At 52.2% G+C, this 19,303-nt stretch overlaps 10 protein-coding genes across 10 annotated transcripts; 4 read left to right on the forward strand and 6 right to left on the reverse strand.

Moving 5' to 3' along the window:
• Positions 1-359: 359 nt before the first annotated feature.
• BDV17DRAFT_236103 (ribonuclease P Rpr2/Rpp21/SNM1 subunit) lies at positions 360-1,513 on the reverse strand. Its single transcript, XM_073755868.1, has one exon. The coding sequence runs from the start codon at positions 1,224-1,226 to the stop codon at positions 681-683; it is 546 nt and encodes a 181-aa protein (XP_073610399.1). The 5' UTR covers positions 1,227-1,513; the 3' UTR covers positions 360-680.
• Positions 1,251-3,861, forward strand: BDV17DRAFT_276771 (ATP-dependent RNA helicase SUB2). Its single transcript, XM_073759372.1, has 5 exons — positions 1,251-1,848; positions 2,442-2,852; positions 2,902-3,262; positions 3,309-3,566; positions 3,619-3,861. Exons 1-5 carry the CDS (start codon positions 1,593-1,595, stop codon positions 3,662-3,664), a joined length of 1,332 nt encoding a protein of 443 aa, XP_073610400.1. The 5' UTR covers positions 1,251-1,592; the 3' UTR covers positions 3,665-3,861.
• trm44 (tRNA (uracil) methyltransferase) lies at positions 3,838-6,408 on the reverse strand. Its single transcript, XM_073759373.1, has one exon. It carries the CDS (start codon positions 6,268-6,270, stop codon positions 4,096-4,098), a length of 2,175 nt encoding a protein of 724 aa, XP_073610401.1. The 5' UTR covers positions 6,271-6,408; the 3' UTR covers positions 3,838-4,095.
• A 224-nt stretch (positions 6,409-6,632) lies between these two features.
• Positions 6,633-7,709, forward strand: BDV17DRAFT_276780 (histidine phosphatase family protein). The gene is made up of 4 exons (XM_073759374.1): positions 6,633-6,904; positions 7,002-7,265; positions 7,358-7,570; positions 7,624-7,709. Exons 1-4 carry the CDS (start codon positions 6,729-6,731, stop codon positions 7,685-7,687), a joined length of 717 nt encoding a protein of 238 aa, XP_073610402.1. The 5' UTR covers positions 6,633-6,728; the 3' UTR covers positions 7,688-7,709.
• Positions 7,710-7,854: 145 nt separating this feature from the next.
• BDV17DRAFT_296274 (DASH complex subunit HSK3 family protein) lies at positions 7,855-8,214 on the reverse strand (the record flags this gene model as incomplete). The annotated part of the gene is made up of 1 exon (XM_073763257.1): positions 7,855-8,214. One exon carries the CDS (start codon positions 8,212-8,214, stop codon positions 7,855-7,857), a length of 360 nt encoding a protein of 119 aa, XP_073610403.1.
• Positions 8,215-9,206: 992 nt separating this feature from the next.
• Positions 9,207-12,281, reverse strand: BDV17DRAFT_301718 (ketopantoate reductase family protein; the record flags this gene model as incomplete). The annotated part of the gene is made up of 5 exons (XM_073764304.1): positions 11,784-12,281; positions 11,516-11,636; positions 11,420-11,460; positions 10,929-11,358; positions 9,207-10,878 (listed from the first exon to the last, which is right to left on the reverse strand). Exons 1-5 carry the CDS (start codon positions 11,815-11,817, stop codon positions 9,207-9,209), a joined length of 2,298 nt encoding a protein of 765 aa, XP_073610404.1. The 5' UTR covers positions 11,818-12,281.
• Positions 12,282-12,331: 50 nt separating this feature from the next.
• Positions 12,332-13,660, forward strand: BDV17DRAFT_276784 (uncharacterized protein). Its single transcript, XM_073759375.1, has one exon. It carries the CDS (start codon positions 12,925-12,927, stop codon positions 13,324-13,326), a length of 402 nt encoding a protein of 133 aa, XP_073610405.1. The 5' UTR covers positions 12,332-12,924; the 3' UTR covers positions 13,327-13,660.
• Positions 13,661-15,137: 1,477 nt separating this feature from the next.
• On the forward strand, positions 15,138-15,596 carry BDV17DRAFT_296276 (uncharacterized protein; the record flags this gene model as incomplete). Its single annotated transcript, XM_073763258.1, has 1 exon — positions 15,138-15,596. The coding sequence occupies one exon, from the start codon at positions 15,138-15,140 to the stop codon at positions 15,594-15,596; it is 459 nt and encodes a 152-aa protein (XP_073610406.1).
• Positions 15,597-16,060: 464 nt separating this feature from the next.
• Positions 16,061-18,272, reverse strand: BDV17DRAFT_276788 (CorA family magnesium transporter). Its single transcript, XM_073759376.1, has 3 exons — positions 17,614-18,272; positions 16,937-17,565; positions 16,061-16,878 (listed from the first exon to the last, which is right to left on the reverse strand). The coding sequence occupies exons 1-3, from the start codon at positions 18,184-18,186 to the stop codon at positions 16,287-16,289; spliced, it is 1,794 nt and encodes a 597-aa protein (XP_073610407.1). The 5' UTR covers positions 18,187-18,272; the 3' UTR covers positions 16,061-16,286.
• Positions 18,273-18,794: 522 nt separating this feature from the next.
• Positions 18,795-19,282, reverse strand: BDV17DRAFT_296278 (uncharacterized protein; the record flags this gene model as incomplete). The annotated part of the gene is made up of 2 exons (XM_073763259.1): positions 18,795-18,826; positions 18,880-19,282. Coding segments are annotated over 2 exons (435 nt in total), but the record flags the coding sequence as incomplete, so codon positions are not given.
• Between the last annotated feature and the right edge of the window lie 21 nt (positions 19,283-19,303).

Below are 19,303 nucleotides of genomic sequence, written 5' to 3' on the forward strand. Positions count from 1 at the left end.
GCTCTGCCTTCGCTTCTCCTGTCTGTTTTCACCCATGATATCCACCTCTTGACCAGTCCATTATCTTTCCCGTCCATCGGAGACCCCGAACTGTTATGATATATCTTGTGACGCGCGCTATGCCGTCCTCATTCAGATGCGAAATTCCTTGAGCGAGCGACGGTTTTTGGATCTCGATTGGCAGGTTATATGAGCCAATGTGTAATGAATCGTGGAGTAGGTAACTTTTAGCTCTCATCGGTAAGGCCATCTTTGCCCGTCTGTGATGACGGCGGCATAGTAAGTACGCCGGATATTTCGCTGTTATCAGAAATCCTTCGGAGGCCGTACTGAACCATTGGTTGGTGCTCGTTTTCCTTTGGATACAGCGCTGGTGAATCTGTAGCCCTACTCGGGTTCCGAAGGGTGTGTCATCGTGCTATGTTGGTCCAAATTTCCAGTACGACAAGGGTGAACCTTCGAAGATTTTTGCGGCAGCGGTAGTATCTTGTACCTGGGCTTAATAATGGTTTGGTTTTTGAAGTCCAACCCAAGGGACAAGGATCCCTTGTACTTGCTCTCAGACAAACGTCCGGAGAGCACCGCTGCCCTGGCGCGAGTGCGCTTCGGCTAAGAGATTGGTAAACTCGACGTCGTCAAGAAGCCGCGTATAACCTGCGCAATTAGGCCGGTTTGGCTTCTTAGGGAAGTTCCTCTGTCTTGTCCTCTTTACGCTCTGCAAGCTTGCGACTCCGCTTATACGTCTGCGGGAACCGTTTCTCCGTACCGCAAATGTTGCAGCGAACGATTCGTATTTCGGCCCATGGCTTTCTCGCCCCTCGACTTGGGTTTCTGGTTTCTTGTGTACAGTTTGTCCCCAGAACCAAGAGGGTGTCGCAGCGCTTGCAGAACGACCGTTTCTGCTCGACTGGGAGTCGAAGTTGCGACTTTTGGGATACGCCGCGCATTTGGGAGATGCAGGTTCGGGCAAGTTGAGGATGATACTCGGCGTGGGTCTGCGCGGCAGACTTAGTCGCGGATGTTGTCGGTAAGGGATGCGCAAGGTCTGCCATCACTTCATCCTCGTCTTCTCGATTTTTGGCGGCGGCTTCGAGTGATTTCCGACTCGTGGCTGCGGACTGTAGATGCGCGGCCGCCTTGAACAGATAGTTGATGCGCGCACGCACATGGCTATTCATACCTCCTCCAGAGCCCTTCTTACCCTTTGCTTTAGCCGCCTTCGCCATCGTTGTCTCTGCGCATGGCCAGGCAGACAAGCTGAGCTGTGATGTGGCAATTGAAGCTAACCGAAAGCAGTGACGTGACTGACTAATGCGAGTCACATCACGTGAATGCAGCTGCTTTCTCTTTCATCCCTCGCGATTTCACCTTGACTCCTCCCTTTGCCCCATCGCCTTTCACCTCAATTCATCTCGCAGCCTCGATACAAGCGGCTGCCCCTACTTTTCATCTGAATACTCGTTTCCGAAACTCGTTTTCGACTTCTCCAGCACCGCCGTCCCAGATACCGCGTTCCTTGGGATCTAGACGCGCCTTCGTAATCAGCATTTTCCTTTCGCTTTCAATCTCACCTCGACCCGCCACCTTTCAACATGTCTCACGAGGAGGATCTCATTGACTACTCCGATGAGGAGCTTCAGACCACTGACGCCGCAGCCACCACTGCTGCCCCGGCCGCCAATGGAGGCCAGGCCAAGAAGGAGGGTAGCGAATTGACGGTCACTGGTGGCCGCGCAGACAAGAAGGGAAGTTACGTCGGTATCCATTCGACCGGTTTCCGCGACTTTTTGCTCAAGGGCGAACTTCTACGTGCTATCACCGATTGCGGTTTCGAACATCCTTCGGAGGGTTAGTCCATCACATATTCTTTCCCAATAGCCTTCCTCCATAGCTCCATGTTTCAACGTCCGTCCATCTCCTCGGGAAAGGGATCCAAAGGGGATCCAATAGTCGCTTTTTTCTGTTTCATCCAAGTCTCTGGCGCCATGAACGATGTCCTTGAGAACATCACGAGAAAGGCCGCGCCGCGCCGCGCGGAAAGTGCTTCACAGCTTATACACCTGTTGCTTTGTTGCTTCAGTGACATTTGGCGAGATGCTCGAGCTTGCCGATTTCTTCTTCAGATTGTCGTTTTGAGCGACTCTGATTGAAACCATGCGCATCCGATAACACGGGGCGTCTTGCCACAGATTTTGGACGGAAAACGTCATCGCGCAGCGGGGGTCTAGAAGCTGACTCTATCCTCCGGCGGTTGATCTGATACTTTGGCATGCTTATGGCTTGCACTTTCCAGTTGGTCAGGCGGCGTTGGGCCTGGAACCTTTGACCTTGCGTAGTCGATACTCGGGGGATGGACGGACCTTGGAACGCGGATTGCCTTTTCTCTTTCAAGTTTCATGGATTCGAACCAAAGTCTAACATACCGTTCCGCCTCACCATAGTCCAGCAAGTCTGCATTCCGACCGCTATCCTCAACGTGGATGTTCTTTGCCAGGCCAAGTCTGGTCTCGGAAAGACCGCGGTCTTCGTCCTTACCACCCTTCATCAATTGGAGCCTGTTCCTGGAGAGTGTTCCATCTTGGTCATGTGCCACACTCGTGAGTTGGCTTATCAGATCAAGAACGAATACGCCCGATTCAGCAAGTATCTTCCTGATGTGAAGACCGCTGTCTTCTACGGAGGTACCCCGATCCAGAAGGATATCGAGGTCCTGAGCAACAAGGACACTTTCCCCAACATCATCGTCGCTACACCCGGTCGTCTTAACGCTCTCGTTCGCGACAAGAAGCTTTCTCTCCGCAACGTTAAGGCTTTCGTCCTCGACGAGTGTGACAAGATGCTTGACCAGATTGGTGAGTTGCACTGTGTCCAAATCCGATCAATATACTTACTCTTAGTTAGACATGCGCCGCGATGTTCAAGAGATCTTCCGTGCTACTCCCACCGACAAGCAGGTCATGATGTTCAGTGCTACCCTCTCGCAGGATGTTCGCCCTATCTGCAAGAAGTTCATGCGAAACCCGCTCGAAGTCTACGTCGACGATGACACCAAGCTCACTCTCCATGGTCTGCAGCAATACTATATTAAGCTCAGCGAGGCGGAGAAGAACAGAAAGTTGAATGAGCTCCTGGACAACCTCGAGTTCAACCAGGTTATTATCTTCGTCAAGAGCACGATCCGTGCGAACGAGCTCGACAAGTTACTGCGCGAGTGCAACTTCCCCAGTATCGCTGTTCACTCGGGTGTCAGCCAGGAGGAGCGGTAAGGAATTCCCAATAATATAAGACAATCGCTAAGTGAGGTTTAGTATCAAACGTTACAAGGAGTTCAAGGAATTCAACAAGCGTATCTGTGTTGCCACTGACGTTTTCGGACGTGGTATTGATATCGAGCGAATCAACCTTGCCATCAACTACGATCTGCCCGCCGACGCCGACTCGTACCTGCACCGTGTCGGTCGTGCCGGTCGTTTCGGTACCAAGGGTCTGTCGATCTCGTTCGTCAGCACTCCTGAGGACGAGCAGGTTCTCAAGGACATTGAAAAGCGATTCGAAGTCGCTCTTCCGTAAGTCTACTCTGCTTGGCCTCGATTTGACCGTAAGCTAACAAACCATCAGTGAGTACCCTGAGGACGGTGTCGACTCCAGCACCTACATGGCGTAGACGCACATATTCTTGCCACATTTCGGTGACTGGCTTTCTCTACTATCTATTTCGTCAGTTTGTTTTTGCTTTTGGCGCGATGGTTCGGCTGTGATTTCGTTTATTGGGTGCGCCGGGAAGGGCATCTGGGACATCTGGGTCGAAAAATGTACTTCCAAGTAGTATAATAGGAGATGTCTAAATTACTTCCCAAAGGTCTTTCGGTCTGATACTTCATTTGCGCGTGTAGATGGCCAAACAACGGTCAAATATATCTCTGGCTACTCCGTACTCAAAGGCCAGTATGGTATAACCTACAAAGGCAAACAACAAACTCCATCAGGTATCCTCTATCTTCACACTCCTTTCTATATACTCGTTGCGCATAATAATGCAGTGGTATAATGCGAGCATCATACCACCTGGTACCTAAAACACACTTTCCCTGATCACTAAACAAGCCCATAGTTATGCTGCTTGGGCCCCGTCATCAACTTCTCAGCCCTCTCAACCCATATCTTCGCAGCCGCATAAACCCCACCGTCCCTTGCACACTCCCGTTCCAAAATCGCCCCAACTCTTGATAGCACATCTCCCTCATTCTTCCCCTTGGGCTCCTCCTCCCTCCGTGGAGAGCAATTCCCAAGCACCCCTATATTCCTCGTGGACGGGATCCTCAACAACGTCTTCACAACGTCGAATCCGGCCTCCGTCGAAAGAGACACGACTTTCTCAGTTAATGCGCCGTATGTTGACGTGCTGAAGGATGCAGAGTGCGGGTTCTGTGCGGTGAGCTTGGTGGCGCGGAGTTGGGTTAGGGAGCCTGCTTTTGAGGGATCGGGATCGGTGTTGAGGTTCGAGGCTTGGTGCGAGGGTTTGTCTTTGGCGTTTTTGGCTTCAGAAATGAAGGTGGACTGTTTCTGAGGCGAGTATCGATATCGCGCGCCGGAGAGAGAATGCGAGCAGCAGGGGATAGCAAGGAAGGGAGGTGGATTGTCGGGATTGAGGTAAGTGGCGAGAAGGGGTGTCCAGAGGGTGAGTTCGTCGGCGTGATTCGAGATGATGAAGGTGTTTTGTTGGAGTTTAGAATGTAACTCTGATTCTGGCGGTGATGCATTGTTCTGCTTTTGCTTTTGCTTTTGCCTTTGCTCCTGCTCGGAACTAGATGGTGCAGATAGTGCATCTGCAAATGGACCTGGTATGTAAAGGTCCTCCCTCAGACGCCCCTGTATATGCTCGGGGAAAATGCTCCATGTTTTGCGCCGCCGCGCGTCGAAGCCCCAGCCGGGATATCCCTCGCTGAGGAGGATATAGACGAGCACGCCGTTCCCGCAGGCGATGTCTACGAAGCCGGGGAATTGCTGGTTCCGGTGCTCGGTTGCGTTTGCGTTCGTAACCGTACTAGATGAGCCTGAGCTGGCATCTGTTTCTGAAAGCCAAAATGAGGATGAGGACGAGTATGAGGATTCATCCATCGGAACAACCCCATAGATATCCCGCCAGAGTTCCACCAAGAACGCCGCAACACCTAGATCCTCGAAAACGTGCTTACTCGGCTCCGTGCTCTCCACCCAGCGCCCTGTCAGATCCGCCGCGTACTTGATCTTCAGGCGCGAGTACGTATCCTGGACGCGAGCGCGCGAGATCACGTTGTCCTTGATGGCTGCGTAGGGTGATTCGGTGGTTGGTTTGTTGGAGGCAGAGCCGAGGCGGCCCCGCGTGATTCGGATCTGGGCTTCTATGAGATTTAATAGTTTGCGTTCTAGGCTGGGCTGGATTGGGTTGGTTGTGTCTGTTTTTGGGAAGGGGAGGAAGTGGATTGACATTGTGCCTCTTCCTCGTGGTCTTTCTCGTTCCTTGGGCGTGGTCGCTTGTGCTTCTAGGTCTTTGGTGTCTGGAGTGGACGAATGCGATTGCGAGCCTTCGTTTCCATATTCATATTCATATAGCAGAGCTGTAGCCCGGAGGTTCGGGTGGTAGTAGGGTATATCCTCCTCCCTCTCGACATGCGGCGTATACGCGACTAGGAAGCGGCTCCTGCTTGGCCTCGGCTTTGATTCTGACGCCTCCACTGCAGGAGAAGCCGAAAGCGATGACACCCCTTCGTAGACATGACAAGTCTGATTCAGCGGCCGATCAAGCTGCGCATTGCGTGGAATCAACCTCCTCACAAGCGTCCGTTTCAGCTCAAACCCAGGCACAGTCCTCGCGGGCAGTTGCTCCACATTTTCAAGCGCACGTTTCCCTTCACGCAGGCTAGATTCCCCTGCCTGTTCCAGATGCACTGCAGGGTCAGTCGCCACACCAACATGCCGTGCCCGACTATCCGTCTCCGAATCAGCCAAGATATCGGCGCGGAACAGCACGCTCGAAGTGATGTTCGGATTTGCGAGGAGGAAGAGCGCAGTGTCTTGGATATCTTGTGGGGCGTAGGGGAGGCTGTATTCGATTAAGTCTGGGGATGTCACCCATGCTTCTGCTTTTGCTTCTTGTTCCTTAAAATTGTAATTTGGATCTGAGCCTGCGTCTGTAGCTGCGCCGAATAGAGACGACGGAATGAGCGTCTCGGAGAGCGGCTTCCCTGAGAGCCGGCTTACATCTCGCAGCGGCTTTTTGGCTTTGCCCATTGCTGGACTGATTGATCATGGCCATGAGGCGGGGTGGGTGGCCGTTGAGGACTTGCGATATGTTGCTCGTGGGTACAAATGTGCTTAGTCATTGCGATGAGGGCAACCAGAAACAACTTAGCTATAGAGTACTTGTAGTCAGTTATTGGTCATCTACAATCAAGATGCTTACGAAGGGAGCTACAAGGATAGATTGTTGTGAAGTATATTAATACTTCATCGATATAAGATGACCAAAGTTTATGCCTCAATGCATAAGCCATGACACACTTTCTAGGGACCAACGTTGTCTTGACCTTGATAAGAGCACCGCCTATCCTATGACGCAACCGTTCCCCTCCAAGTAGATCAGAGTCTTTACAAAACCGTGAACCCCCCATCCCACTCCCTACAGCACCCATTACCCATTTCACTTTATTACCTAAGAGCCCCCCTTCTAATACCCATAATCAGCCAAAATGGCCCCCCGCTGCTTCATCATCCGGCACGGCGAAACCGAGTGGTCACTGAACGGCCGGCACACCGGCATCACAGACCTGGCGCTGACCGAGAACGGCGAGAAGCGGATCAAAGCCACAGGCAAGGCGCTCGTCGGGAATGATCGACTGATTACCCCGAAGAAGCTGGTTCATGTGTATGTCCCTTATTGATCACTTTGTCTTCGTTTTCTGTTCCAGATTTGCTTGCCTGGTGGGGTTACGGTACTGACGAGTTTGGTTGGGATGTGGCAGATACGTCTCCCCGCGCACGCGCGCCCAACGAACGCTTGAACTCATGGAGCTCGGCTGTCGTGAACGGCTCCCCTGGACTGAGAAACGCAAGCCTGAGTCCGAGGAGCCGATTCGGACGGAGGCCAAGGTGGAAGTTACGGAGGCCGTTAGGGAGTGGGACTACGGTGACTACGAGGGGTTGACGAGTAAGCAGATTCGGGCGCAGCGAGCGGAGCGCGGGGAGGGTGCTTGGGATATTTGGCGGGATGGGTGTCCTGGGGGAGAGTATGTTCTTATTTCATGCATTTTCCTCCATGTCTTTGTCTTGGTTCGCGTTGCGTTGGATGTTGGTGCTGACTAGTTATTCCTGCGTATAGATCTCCCAAAGACGTCGTCAAACGACTTGACGCCTTGATCGCCGAGATCCGAGAAAAGTACCACAGCCCGTGCCTCAATTCCGAGTCTGAAAAGGGCGACGTTCTTATCGTTGCCCATGGTCATATTCTCCGTGCGTTTGCGATGCGCTGGACGGGTCGGCCTTTGACGGAGACGGCGCTGATTCTGGAGGCTGGCGGTGTGGGCACATTGAGGTATGCCTTCTTTGCCATTATCGTGAGCTGTTCAGTGCTAACGATTTGTATAGTTACGAGCACCACAACATCGACGAGCCGGCGATTATTCTCGGTGGAGGGTTCGTCGTGGAGTAGGCTGGGCTTGGTTGACCAAATATCTAGATACCGGTTAGAATCACAAGAAATAGAATTAATATACACAATGCCAATCGGACTGATACAAGGAAGAAAAGACTGTACTCACCTAGAAGCCAAATGACCATACCGTGCCCTCCCATATATTAACACTATTCTCTTCTCTTTCAGTCAAAGACTAGACTCCCTCTCACTCCCCCCTCTCCTCCCCTGCCTGCGCCTGCGCCTGTCTCTCGGCCCCCCCCCTTAGCCCCCTCCTCCCCCAAAACCTTAGCGGACCCCATAAAAAGCGCCCCGACATACCCCCCAAGAAACCGCATATCCTTCGCCTGATGCGCCGTCATCTGCATGATTTCTTCCGTGTTCGCGAGGTTCGCGTTCAGCTGCGCGAGTTGCGACTGCAGCTGTGCGTATTGTCGCGTTTTGGCGGTCGACATGGAGGAGGGGCCGCCTGCGGTTGAAGCAGAGGCGGAGGGGAGGGTAGAGTGTCGGTAGGATTGGGAGGTTGAGTAGGTGTGTTGGGGCATTTTGATGGTGGGTTTGAGGAGATTCTTGGGTTGGATTATGGATGTTTGGAATGGGAGGTCGGGGTTGTGTCTGTTATGTTGTTGAAGAGAAGAAGGTTGGTAGCTGTTGGTTTGTTTACGGTTGCCGATCACGTGGGGCAACCATCGGTATTGAACGAGCTTTCAGGCCATCATGCCGATATATTGATTGTATTTGCAATTTATAAACAGCCTAGCGGGGAATCTTATGTCTCTGTATGACGATCAAACAATTAGCTTGACCAGCTACAGGACCTTCATGAAAAGAACCGGCAAGACCAAGCAAATGAACAATTCTCTATGCGCCGCAAATACAACCAGGAAAAAGGAATTATAGAATGGTGGGAGGGCTCGGAGCTCCTATAGAGCAACTCGAACAGCACTGACAGGAATTGAAGCAGGGCTCTTCGGAGAAGATTCATGGATGAGAGGTCCGCAAACAAATTAAGTGGACACCAACAATCGTTGTGCAGACAGGGTAATGTACATTTGTGTCATTAGCGAGATTAGCCGCTGGGGATCAAAAGGAATCATGGTATAATTGCAGCAAGTCAAAATCCGTTCTCGACCAGAGCACTTCTGGCACGGTGTTCATTAGATAAGACAATGTCGCAGGAATGAGAGACCACATGCGATATAAAACACCCACCCACAGATGCGCCCATCCGAATATAAAACAAGAGGGAAATGAGTAAAACGAAACAACCGCGGCCCGTATGTCCCTTATGTATATGTAATGAACAGAAACAGTACGGCAGGGAATTAGCTCTTATCTCCTTGCCGAGCATCTCATTAGAAGGTATTCTTTATAACAAGCAAGCAGCGCTGCGAAAAGGAAACACAAGATTAGGAAATGGCGTGAAGGAATGCTGAGGGGATCGAGACGTGCGCATGCGAAAGGGCAAATGATGGTTACGTCGCTCTACCGGTGCGACGAAGGGTCACGTTGGGGCCGGGGTATCGTCAGTAGTCGTCTAGCGAACGAGCGCCGCAGCTGCCGCTTGCTGGGCGCCGAGGCTGATCTGGCTGCTGTGGGCCGAGTTTTCGGATTCGAGCGTGGCACTAGCTCCGCTATCACCACTCTCCGCGCTGGCGCTCGCACTTCCGGTCAGACTTCTTTGTTTGGGAGTACCCTTGGCGGAGTACGGGTTGCTCACCCCATAATGTTGCTCAACTTGCTGCGGGCCTACCGCATTTCCTTGCCCCGGAGGATGCCTCGGAACGGGTTGCCGCATGGCTCTCGGTGGTGACGGATGACCACCATTCATAGGCCCATTCATATGGCCATTCATCGGACCGTTCATCGGGCCATGAGGCGCGACAAGGCCATCTTGGGCTGTGCCTGGCCGAGGGCCCATTCTAGGGCCGGGACCGGGACCGCCGGGACCGCCGGCGCCACCAAAGGGCGTCCCTGGAGACTGGCTGTTGCGCCTGCTCCCGGGATATCCAGGGTGCGGGAAATCGCTTATTCGACTGGCGGTTAGAGAGTTGGCACGAGATCCTTGGTGCATCTGGTTCCTGTCAACAGCCCCATAGCGGTTGGATGAGTACGCCATCATAGGGTTATCCCTGAGAGAATCATGAAGACCAGGTATCTCCATCATGATGCGATCACTGGCACGTTTTCTTCCTCCTCCAAAGTAACGGCCAAAGGAAGATCTGCCCCCGTTGACGTTGATCTCAGGGTTTTTGCGTAGTTCTCTGGCGCTAGGGGCCTTCTTCGTTCTTCGAGACGTTATGCTCATCATATCCACGTTGTCCGGGTCGATGTGAGGAACAGGTATATTCTCCATAGGATCAAAGTAGTCATCTTCGTCCTCCTCGTCGAAAACCGACCGGGGAGGAGGCGGCCTGCGAGGGCCTCGCCTCATGCTCATCTCTTGTTCTCGAAGCGCCAATTCACGCTGGCGTAAGGCGATTTCTCGTTCCCTCAAACCCATGTCTGCAGCAGATGAAGAGGGGCCATTGGGAGACACATCATGGTAGCCGTTCGTCGGTGCTTGAGGAATTGCGCCCTCCGGAGCATCACCGTAGAGCATCAAGTGACTGAACTCTTCAAGACCTTCTAATGACGGTTCTCGATGGATACCACGAGGAGCATGAGGAGGCGGCTGCGCGCTCGGGGGCCTTGACATTGAAGGCGGGCCCCGTCCCCTCGGTGGCATCATGCCTGACATGGCCCTAGAAGATGGCGGGCGCATCGGGCCGTTTCTTGGAGGGGGGACCGAAGAGACTCGTGGGGGTGGTTGGGCCGCAACGGGAGCGCCGACCAGAGGGGTTGCGTCTCGAGGCTTTGACAGATTTGTTGTATTGATATGATGCAGAAGAGCGTATAGAGTTTCGATGCGAGGAACCTTCTTGCCCAACTGCGTAGCCAATTTGATTGGCGACCCAAGGTATGTTTCGAGTTCCATCGGTCGCCGAGATTGATAGTCCTGGTACATTGTGCTTGGTGTGTCGACAGCAGTCATTTTGTCAATCGTCTTTTGGCTGAAATCGCTCGGGAAAGAGCATCCGTGTGCCATAGCAAGCTCGATTAATTCTTGGATGAGGTCCGACACTAATTGACGCACGCCCACTTTCTCTAAAAGTTGCTTATGGTTTCCGGTGTCAAACATGACACTTGCCGGATGGAATGCAATAGGCCTGAAAAGTTGTTAGCAGGGGAGCCAGAAGTCCAAAATCGGGATACTTGCCCTATCATGCGCTCAAACTGTTCCTGTCTAATGTTATTCGATACTTTGCATTCTACCTGCCCTGATGCCAAGGTCATGGCCAATGCCTGAGCCATATCGTTTTGAATCTCAGTTGGGATGCCCGAGTTGCTACTCGTAGCCCCAACCCAGATATCCGATGAGCTGATGTGTTCGAATTCGCTCGGTCCAGTTTGGGTGATCTCGATGCCGGACACCAATGATAGAACAACATTGGTTGGGAACCGCTGTTCCAAGTGCGACTCGACACCCAAGGTATTCGTTGTATTGACTAAGATGCATGTATGTTGAGGGGTAACGACGGACTCGATAACAGCGGCCAAATCGTAGACATCGGGGAGTGCCTTGACGCATAGGATAACGTAGTCGAAGGCGTTTTCACGAGACGCGGCTTCTTCCGGAGAACGAACGACTGCAGAAGAAAAGGATCAATAACGTATTCAGATTGGGAGCAGGTAGAAGCAGTGGCTAACCATGACGAGGCTTAAATCGTTCTGTTCCAAATGCTTTCGACCTAGACAGATTGGTTAGACAGTTGCAGATGACTCGAACCCCTGACGATAACATACTTCATAGTCACACCATATTGAGAAACATTCTCGAAGCCGGCTTTCCAGACTAACGTAACATCGCAGGAGGTTGTTGCCTGGAGTCTCCAGGAAAGGAATGCAGAGATGCCATTGCTGCCCACTGAACATGTCTTTGTTAGTCGACGAACCATCCTCGGAGCTGGCGGAAATGGAAAAAGGGGAGTGCTCGATAATCGAAAAAAGTGTAACAGGAAGAGCTGAAAGCACAATGTCGAATCGGTTGAGCAGGGACCCGGAGAGCACTAACCTGACAAAATGCGCAGGCGCGGCGGAGGAGCCATGATAAGCGATCGATCAAAATTGGAAGGAAGCTGTTCCCGCCAGCTATATGCTGATATAAGACTATAGACAATGAAATCGACGATACGATAAAGAACAACGAGTCCAGAGGCGATGTGAGCGCTGCCTAGCTAGGTGCCTATCGCGGAACGAGCGGACGCAATTCTGTGATCGAAGCCAGGCGATTTCGATACGACGGGAGGGTCGGAGAGACAGGGCACCGGCAGGACCGAGAAAAGCAAGTGAAAAAAACGAGGGTGAGGGAGGGAGGGGGAAATGGAGGGAGTAGAAGGGAGTAGAAAGGAGACAAAAGGAGGAGAGGGATGGAGGATGAAGTTGAGAAAGAGAGAGAGAGAGAGAGAGGGAGACAGATTGTTGAGGAGAGTGATGGATAACGGTGCGAGCAGAAAACGGCCAGGTTCAGGCGGAAAGCAGCCTGATAGCGATAAGTTCGACTAGCTTCGTAGCAGTCTCTTTCTTTTTCCTGTCATTTGTTTTTTCTTTTCTTTTTTTGCCTTTGCCGGTTCTCAGTCCAAGTTAGCCTCCCTAACGATCGTGGATCCCCGCTACAGCTCAGCCGGATCCAGGAGATGATTACTGCGACTAAGTACTGCACTCTTTGCTGCATGCGAAAGAATGTCTACTACTGTACAAAGTGATTGATGAGATTGCTAAACTATATGGAATTGGTTAATCGCTCAAAGCACAGCGACAGGAAGCGTCTTCAGTTCACAAAATCTGCCAACTGTTCCAACTTTTCTGGACTGGCACTATTAAATGAATGATCCTGATTATGCTTGAGACACGACAGCGCCCGCTAGCAGAACCCACTCTTTAAGTCGAGAATTGAGATCGAGCTCGGTTGGCCCCGTCTTTCTTATGCACCCAACAACTTGTCTCTCTTCTGCTGCCCTTCTAGCTGCTTCCCCTGTCACTTTGAAACCACGTCCAGATCTCATCATATGAGCTCTCGTGAGATGTATCCTGCCTGCCCAGGTCACACAGTAGAAGCCTTTACAAGGCAGCTCGGCCGCGATGGCTACCTCCCGTCCGCAGTTAACGGGCTGATCGGGGACGGAGATGGGTAGCACAGTCTAGGATGCAGGTTCATGAGATTATTTTTGTTTTTTTTTTCTTTGCAATTTGCAGTCGACAGTCAACACCCCCTGCTCTCCCGAGAGCAGACTCCTCTCCCTCTCTGTCCGCTGCAGCCGGCCGGTTATCTAATCATGATAGAAGAAGGGGGAGGCAGTGTTCTTATCCCAGCATGCCAAAGCATCTCCGGGGAAGGGATCGGCATCCTTTTGCAAGGACAGGAACGGGTGCCGGGTGCTGTTTGCAGTGCTGATTGCATCCGGGGCCCTTGGCTCTGTAGCCACCTTTTTGGAGCATTCGGCGGCCTTGTCAATGGCCAGGTTCCTCCCCATCTCACAATCCTGAGAGTAGTCTTACTCTTCGTACTGTACCTCGTATCTCCAGAGTGTCTGTCCTGGGGTTGTGTGGCACGTTAGCACTCGCCACTGTCGATCCCGATCTACAGCAAAGTAATCATATACAGAAGTCACTTCAACGGGTTGTGGGCTTGTGGTGGTAGTTGCCGCGTCCAGTTTATAGAATATAGATTCTGCGTAAACAATATCGGAGCTTGAGTTGCGACACGACTTCGATATGCGATCGCATGGCAATTACACAGCAGCGCGGAAGTCTACGATCGCAGCGGTGCATAACCTTACGAAGCGAAAAGCAGGAGTTCAGTATTCGATGGTAATCAAACACGGCGACGCTAAGCAGCAGATTCCACTGCAAACTTGAAATGGCGCCCCACCCGCAGAACAAAGATAAAAACAGCTCCCCATTGGGTGCCACAGGGGCCAGACTCCTTCCGGCCCCACCAGGTTATTTTCAGGTTGGATTCTTTGAACTTTAGGTCAATGCCCTTGTAGTCTTCGGTAGTTGCGGTGCACGGTGTTATTTTTCTGGAAGTCAGTTCTCCCTCTGCTTTGCAGTGTTATATAGAGTATTGACAGACAGCCATTGAACTCGTACGTTATCGATATAGCAGGATCAGAGCTAGAAGCGCCTTTGACGTCAAGGTGATCTCATCCAAGCTTTCACCCGCACGATCAGCCAGTTGACTTGCCCATCACTTTATTTTGCATCGCAAGATTCGCAACACTTCATTTCTCTTCTCCACAGCAAATGACGGTGCCCGTCAACCGCTGGGCCTTCCCGTTTTAATTATTTGCTGTGGCTTGACAAGCTGGCTTCTTATCATTTTCCCAAATCTGAAGCACATAGCAAATAAGGGCAATGCATTGAAGTTCTGACCGGCAAACCGTCGCCTCTATCGACTGGTTTGACGCGCCGGACTCTATTAGTAACTAATAGAGTTCAGCTGTCAAGGTTCCACCTCGTCTGGAAATATCTCCCGTCTGACTCCAAGAGCCACAAAGCCAGGACGGTAGTGCTTTCCGTCACGTCTACCACATTGGTCGCGAATTGCGTTTCGTCTTCGCTCACGTGGTCTGTCCTTCCAATGATCAACTGTCAGGTTATTTTGGAGCTCGGAGTCTGGTGCGCTTCTCAGAAGCTTGGCCTGAACTACTGTCTTCTCTAATTGTATACGGTATCCAGCGTTCTTGGCTATGCTTCATGACAAAACAGAACTACACGCAAACGATCCATCACGATGCAATCCTCACCGCTGCGTGCTTGGTGGTCGAAACCGCCTGCACACGGTGTGTTTGGGGGTGTTTCATCTCCGTATCAGATGCTGGTTCTGATGCCTCCGAGTTCCTCGCCTGAGAACGGCCACGTGTCTACGGCCTAGTATCCAGAGGCCTCGGACAACCGATTAGTACCGAAGAAGCTATGGGCACAAGTTTCGGCTATGGACTAACCTAGGCCACAGCGTCGTCTTGCCTCCAAGCCTCAAGATCAACCATGTTGCCTAAGCTTTCCGGGGATCCATGAGTGGCCGATCCGCCATTCCAATCCCGCTGGACCAAGGGCCCGTCGGACATTGGAAACCCTCGACTGGGCTTTTTGCTATACGATTCTCTAAACCCCAACTGACTGTCTTTATAAACTGACCACAACCTCTACAGGGGAATAATAAAACCAGAAATCACTTCTGTCTAGCTTTTCTCAACTTATTCTCATATTCCACAATCATGCTTCACCCCTGAATCGCCATAGTTGGCGGCGGCCCCGGAGGCCTAACCCTAGCCACCCTCCTGCACAAGCAGAACATCCCAGTTACAATCTAGTCAGAAACCCACAGAAGCTGAACTTACGCAACCATCAGGAATACTCGACCTCCATGAGGAATCCGGCCTTGCTGCCCTCCGCGAAGCTCCTACTAGCGTCCCTCGTAGGCCAAGGGAGTTTCTCAGCGCTGGGCAACCGGCACGGCGTCATGAGCCAGCGAGGTCCGGGCGATTCAGCGCGGATATACACCTTCCTCTCTGTGGCAGACGGGTCGTCCCCTCTGCTTTCTTCGCTGCGCGATACCAAGCTCGAGGAAGCCAAAGGGATCCTGCTGAGTGATGAGAGTCTCTTAGGTGGCTTCGGGGAACCAATCAAGGAACTCGCATCTATATTCTGGGATGAAGAGTTCAGCACAAACACAACCAGCAAGAGCAAGATCGGAATCAAACTTATCTACACCCTCTCAACAGATTCCTCATTCCCCCACTGCCCAAGCTCAAACATCACCGTTAACGGCGACGCAGCGCACCTTGTCCCCCCCACGCCTCCCCCCTGGGTCCGGGAGGTGTGAACCTAGCAATGTGGGACTCGCTACTTCTCTCGCGCGAGAGAAATCGCGCGATTATCCAGGCTTTCAAGCAGAGCCAGAGCCAGGGTGTCAAGGGCATAATGAGTTTCTCACGAACCTCGAGTCCTTACTTCAGGATTTCGAGAAGGATTTGTTCGGTCGTGCAAAGAAGAAGGCTGAGGAGACGGAGGAGAATGGGAAGATGTTCGGAATGATGGGGCGGCGGCGGCTTTTAAGGCTTTCTTTGAGAGTGTTTATGGGGTTTGGGAGGGGGATGGGAAAGCTTAACAGTCAACAGACGGGTAGTGCCTGTGGCAATTGCTACTTATGTACATAATTATGTATAATATATTACATTAGACATAAAGGATAGAGCAATAAGTTGAGGAACATATCTACATTACATTGATAAGGGATTCGGTCTATCTATTGTAGGGTACTGAGTAGGTCATAGAAATATCTATACAGAGTGAACACCCGAGGCAAAAGGACTTAATACACTTCCAGCAACCGGGGTTTGTATGGGACGGTGGGTGGAGATTAGGTAGTACATGAAGTCTATATCACAGAATAATGAAAATGATGAACTCCACCAGCCCTAGATGCACATTATATCACGAATATTGGGTCATTCAATGCCATGTCAAGACATACATTAGACTCATGGCGTCTAGTATTGGTAAGGGACATGAGTCATGCCGAACCGCTCCCTTCAGAGCGAGCAGCCGTCGCCGTGTCCTTCGAGTTCGCACTCGCAGGCTTCGACCCGGAAGTAGACGTAGACTCAGACGGGAACTTGAGCGCGCGCTTCAGCGAAGCAGACCTACTCGCAGCATTCGAAGCAGCGGACCGCGCCGCAGCCGCAGCCGCAGAAGTGTCCTTGATGCGTTCCATGCGCTCCGCCCTCCCCTCGCCAGGAATACTACCCCAAACGGGCTCGATCGAGTCCGCGCGCCAATTAGCGCGGTGGCCGGGGAGGGCGCTGTTTCGGGATGAGTGGATGGGAAGGATGGGAGTTCCGCCGACGCCGGCCTCCCCCCACATGCGGACGCGTTGCAGCTTACGTAGCTTTGCGAGGCCGTAGACGCAGACGAGGGCGGAGATGGCGAAGCAGGTCACGGAGACGGCGCCGAAGCCGAGGTCGGATTCTTCGATGAAGTTTTTCAGGTTCATGCCGTAGAGGGCGGAGAAGAGGGTTCCTGTTGCGAGGCCGAGAGTGCCGATGCTGAATTTGAGGTCGAGGAGCATGAGCGAGTTGCGGTTGGCGTCGAGAATTGCTTTGACGCTGTGAGGGTTAGCGGTGGTTATGTAGAGCGGATGATGAATGCAGGGACAGAGCTTACACTTCTTCTGTGTTGCGGATGCTGGTCACCAGGTTTCCGCTGGCTTGTACGATTTCGTCGCATACTTTGTGGTACGATTCGAGGAGCATCTCGACTTCTTGGTGGTCGTGTTCCTCTCGATGAACGCCGTTTGCTCTCTCGCTTAGGTACATGGACGCGAGGTCGTCGTCTGCCTCCAGAAGATCGTCGATGGCGTCTCGAACTAGTCGTGCCTTTTGTTCAAAGGTGCCTAGCTTCTTGGAGTAGATGAGAAGATGGCGTAACTTATCCCGGTCGATATCCTCCTCCAAAGCGCGCAGTACGCGCACGACCGGCTCTCGGACGCCGTTAAACTCCTCTTCTAGACCAGTGGTCACACTAATCATAACTGCTTCAAGGGCTCGAAACTCATACGGCAAAGTTCCCCCAGCCTGCGCCTGCTTTTGTCGCAGCTTTCCCTCCAGATCGTACACGAATAATGACTGCATATATGAGTCCGTTGAACCGTAGGCGTCAAAAACCAAAACGCGGTCGGCCTTAATGAGCACCCGAAGGTGAAGCAGGTTGATCAAGATGGTGCTTGGTCGCACGAAGATATGAGGTAGGGTTGAGGAATCGATTTTTCGGAGATCACGCGGGAGAAGGCCATACTGCAATTATTAGTCTCAATCATTCCCATCCAGTGCGCGATCACTAACCTTGGCGATCAACTCGCTTTTCTTGAACTCCCCGTTCATCAAAGTCACATTTCCATTGATATCAAACTCCGTGCATCGAAGGCGCAGCTCGTTGGAGGCTTTCGCCGCTAGCGCTCGCGCAAGGCTCAATCCTCCATCTGTGTCGTCGAGCAGCGAAGGCCCACGGTTCTCCGGTGCTGGCTTCTTGCGCCTGAAATCCCAGAATCTCTTCAGAATGGAGCGGCCTCGTGTCGACGAAAAGTTTCGCGATTGTTGTGATCTTGGGAAAGGCTGTAACGCGTTCGAGGATGAGGACGGAAGTAAAGACTTGTCACTTCGTGAAGTGCGGCTTCGTGACGGGTCGGCTTCCGAGAAGAGGCGAGACTGACACGAACTAAGTTGGAGGTAGCCTGCCCGGCTTGAGGGTCTTCTCAGCGACACAAGGTTAGAAGAGCGCGGTGGCAGCTTGGTTGAGATGCGGCGGCATGCCGATGGCTGGTTCGTCGAGAAGAGGGCCGACTCGGACTGAGCGCGCAAAAACCGGAGGAGTGACGCTGAAGGTACAGATGGAGTCAAGGATGACTGTGAGAGCATTTCGTTTCGGTGTCCGAAAGAAGCCTAGCAGAGCTGTCTCTGCATGGATGTCTTCTCACTATCTCACTTCCACTTCGTCCTCCGCGGTTGTGGCTAGTTCAACTTTCCGCTCTTCGGGTTTTCCGCATACAAATGGCGGTCGGTCTAACTATTATCCGTCCATCTACTACTGATATATACTTTGGCAGCCCCATATTTAAAAGCCATTATTTTGAGAACTGCTCAATGCCAATAATCGCAAGAGAGCTTGTGGGAGTATATGGAGGTCCCTTTATATCTTAACTATAGGCAAATGAACGGAAGTTGACGGATCACAAGCGAATTCACTAGCATAAGATCTCCCATTCCTTCTATACAACACGAAATGGCGCTGTAGAAATAGTAGCCTTGATGACGAATGCGATGGCCATGGCCGACAAGACACAAAAGCTAAACGCTACAGTTTTGGGGAATTTGACGAACGCCTCCTTCCAGGGTGCGCAATCGAGGAATCGCAGACAAGAGACAATTGGCTACAAAAAGAGCTGACAATATAGGTATCAAGAAGCGAAAAAAGACCCCACAACAAAAAGTACAGAGAAACGTCGGTACAACAAGGGTTTTGTCGCTCACCAATCGTCGTCGTCATCCTTTTCGTCATCTATTGCCGAGTTAGCGATCTTTCTCAAACAACCTTGGGTACTGAGTACTTACCACTGCCACTAACTTTCTGTTTTCGTTTTGCCAGGGCGTCTTGCAATGCTGCAGCCATACCTGTTGGTTGCGCACCACCAGTGCTAGGGGTTGCCGCTGAGGATTCATTAGCTCCTCCTGGGACCATGGCTGCACTTCGGTCTTTCTTGTCAGTCTCCTTAACCTTCTTCAAGCCTCCACCGCCTTGTCCACCAGAAGCCCTAATGGCGGCCATCAAATCATTTCTACCTCCACTGGATTGAGGTAGCGGTGGTGCTGCTCCGCCAGGAGGAGGTGGTGGTGGTGGTGGTCCACCACCACCACCTGGGGGCGGCGGAGGCGGCGGAGGCGGCGGTGCGGAGCCTCCTGGTGGTGGTGGAGGTGGTGGAGGTGCCGAAGGCCCAGTACTTGCCGGTGGCGCACGCGCTGGCGGAGGAGGGGGGGG

Source organism: Aspergillus undulatus (genome assembly GCF_047715775.1).
Source record: "Aspergillus undulatus strain CBS 261.88 unplaced genomic scaffold BDV17scaffold_87, whole genome shotgun sequence".
Classification (NCBI taxonomy): domain Eukaryota; kingdom Fungi; phylum Ascomycota; class Eurotiomycetes; order Eurotiales; family Aspergillaceae; genus Aspergillus; species Aspergillus undulatus.

Bases quoted from the DNA above. Each gene is read 5' to 3' on its own strand.
- BDV17DRAFT_276771 (XM_073759372.1), top strand. From the start codon at position 1,593: ATGTCTCACGAGGAGGATCTCATTGACTACTCCGATGAGGAGCTTCAG. The intron at 2,853-2,901 runs GTGAGTTGCACT...ACTCTTAGTTAG, and splicing joins CAAGATGCTTGACCAGATTG to ACATGCGCCGCGATGTTCAA. The intron at 3,263-3,308 runs GTAAGGAATTCC...AGTGAGGTTTAG, and splicing joins GGTGTCAGCCAGGAGGAGCG to TATCAAACGTTACAAGGAGT.
- BDV17DRAFT_276788 (XM_073759376.1), bottom strand. From the start codon at position 18,186: ATGCTCTCACAGTCATCCTTGACTCCATCTGTACCTTCAGCGTCACTC. The intron at 17,566-17,613 runs GTTAGTGATCGC...TAATAATTGCAG, and splicing joins AAAGCGAGTTGATCGCCAAG to TATGGCCTTCTCCCGCGTGA. The intron at 16,879-16,936 runs GTAAGCTCTGTC...TAACCCTCACAG, and splicing joins ATCCGCAACACAGAAGAAGT to CGTCAAAGCAATTCTCGACG.
- BDV17DRAFT_276780 (XM_073759374.1), top strand. From the start codon at position 6,729: ATGGCCCCCCGCTGCTTCATCATCCGGCACGGCGAAACCGAGTGGTCA. The intron at 6,905-7,001 runs GTATGTCCCTTA...GGGATGTGGCAG, and splicing joins CCGAAGAAGCTGGTTCATGT to ATACGTCTCCCCGCGCACGC. The intron at 7,266-7,357 runs GTATGTTCTTAT...TCCTGCGTATAG, and splicing joins GATGGGTGTCCTGGGGGAGA to ATCTCCCAAAGACGTCGTCA.
- trm44 (XM_073759373.1), bottom strand. From the start codon at position 6,270: ATGGGCAAAGCCAAAAAGCCGCTGCGAGATGTAAGCCGGCTCTCAGGG.
- BDV17DRAFT_236103 (XM_073755868.1), bottom strand. From the start codon at position 1,226: ATGGCGAAGGCGGCTAAAGCAAAGGGTAAGAAGGGCTCTGGAGGAGGT.
- BDV17DRAFT_276784 (XM_073759375.1), top strand. From the start codon at position 12,925: ATGAGATTATTTTTGTTTTTTTTTTCTTTGCAATTTGCAGTCGACAGT.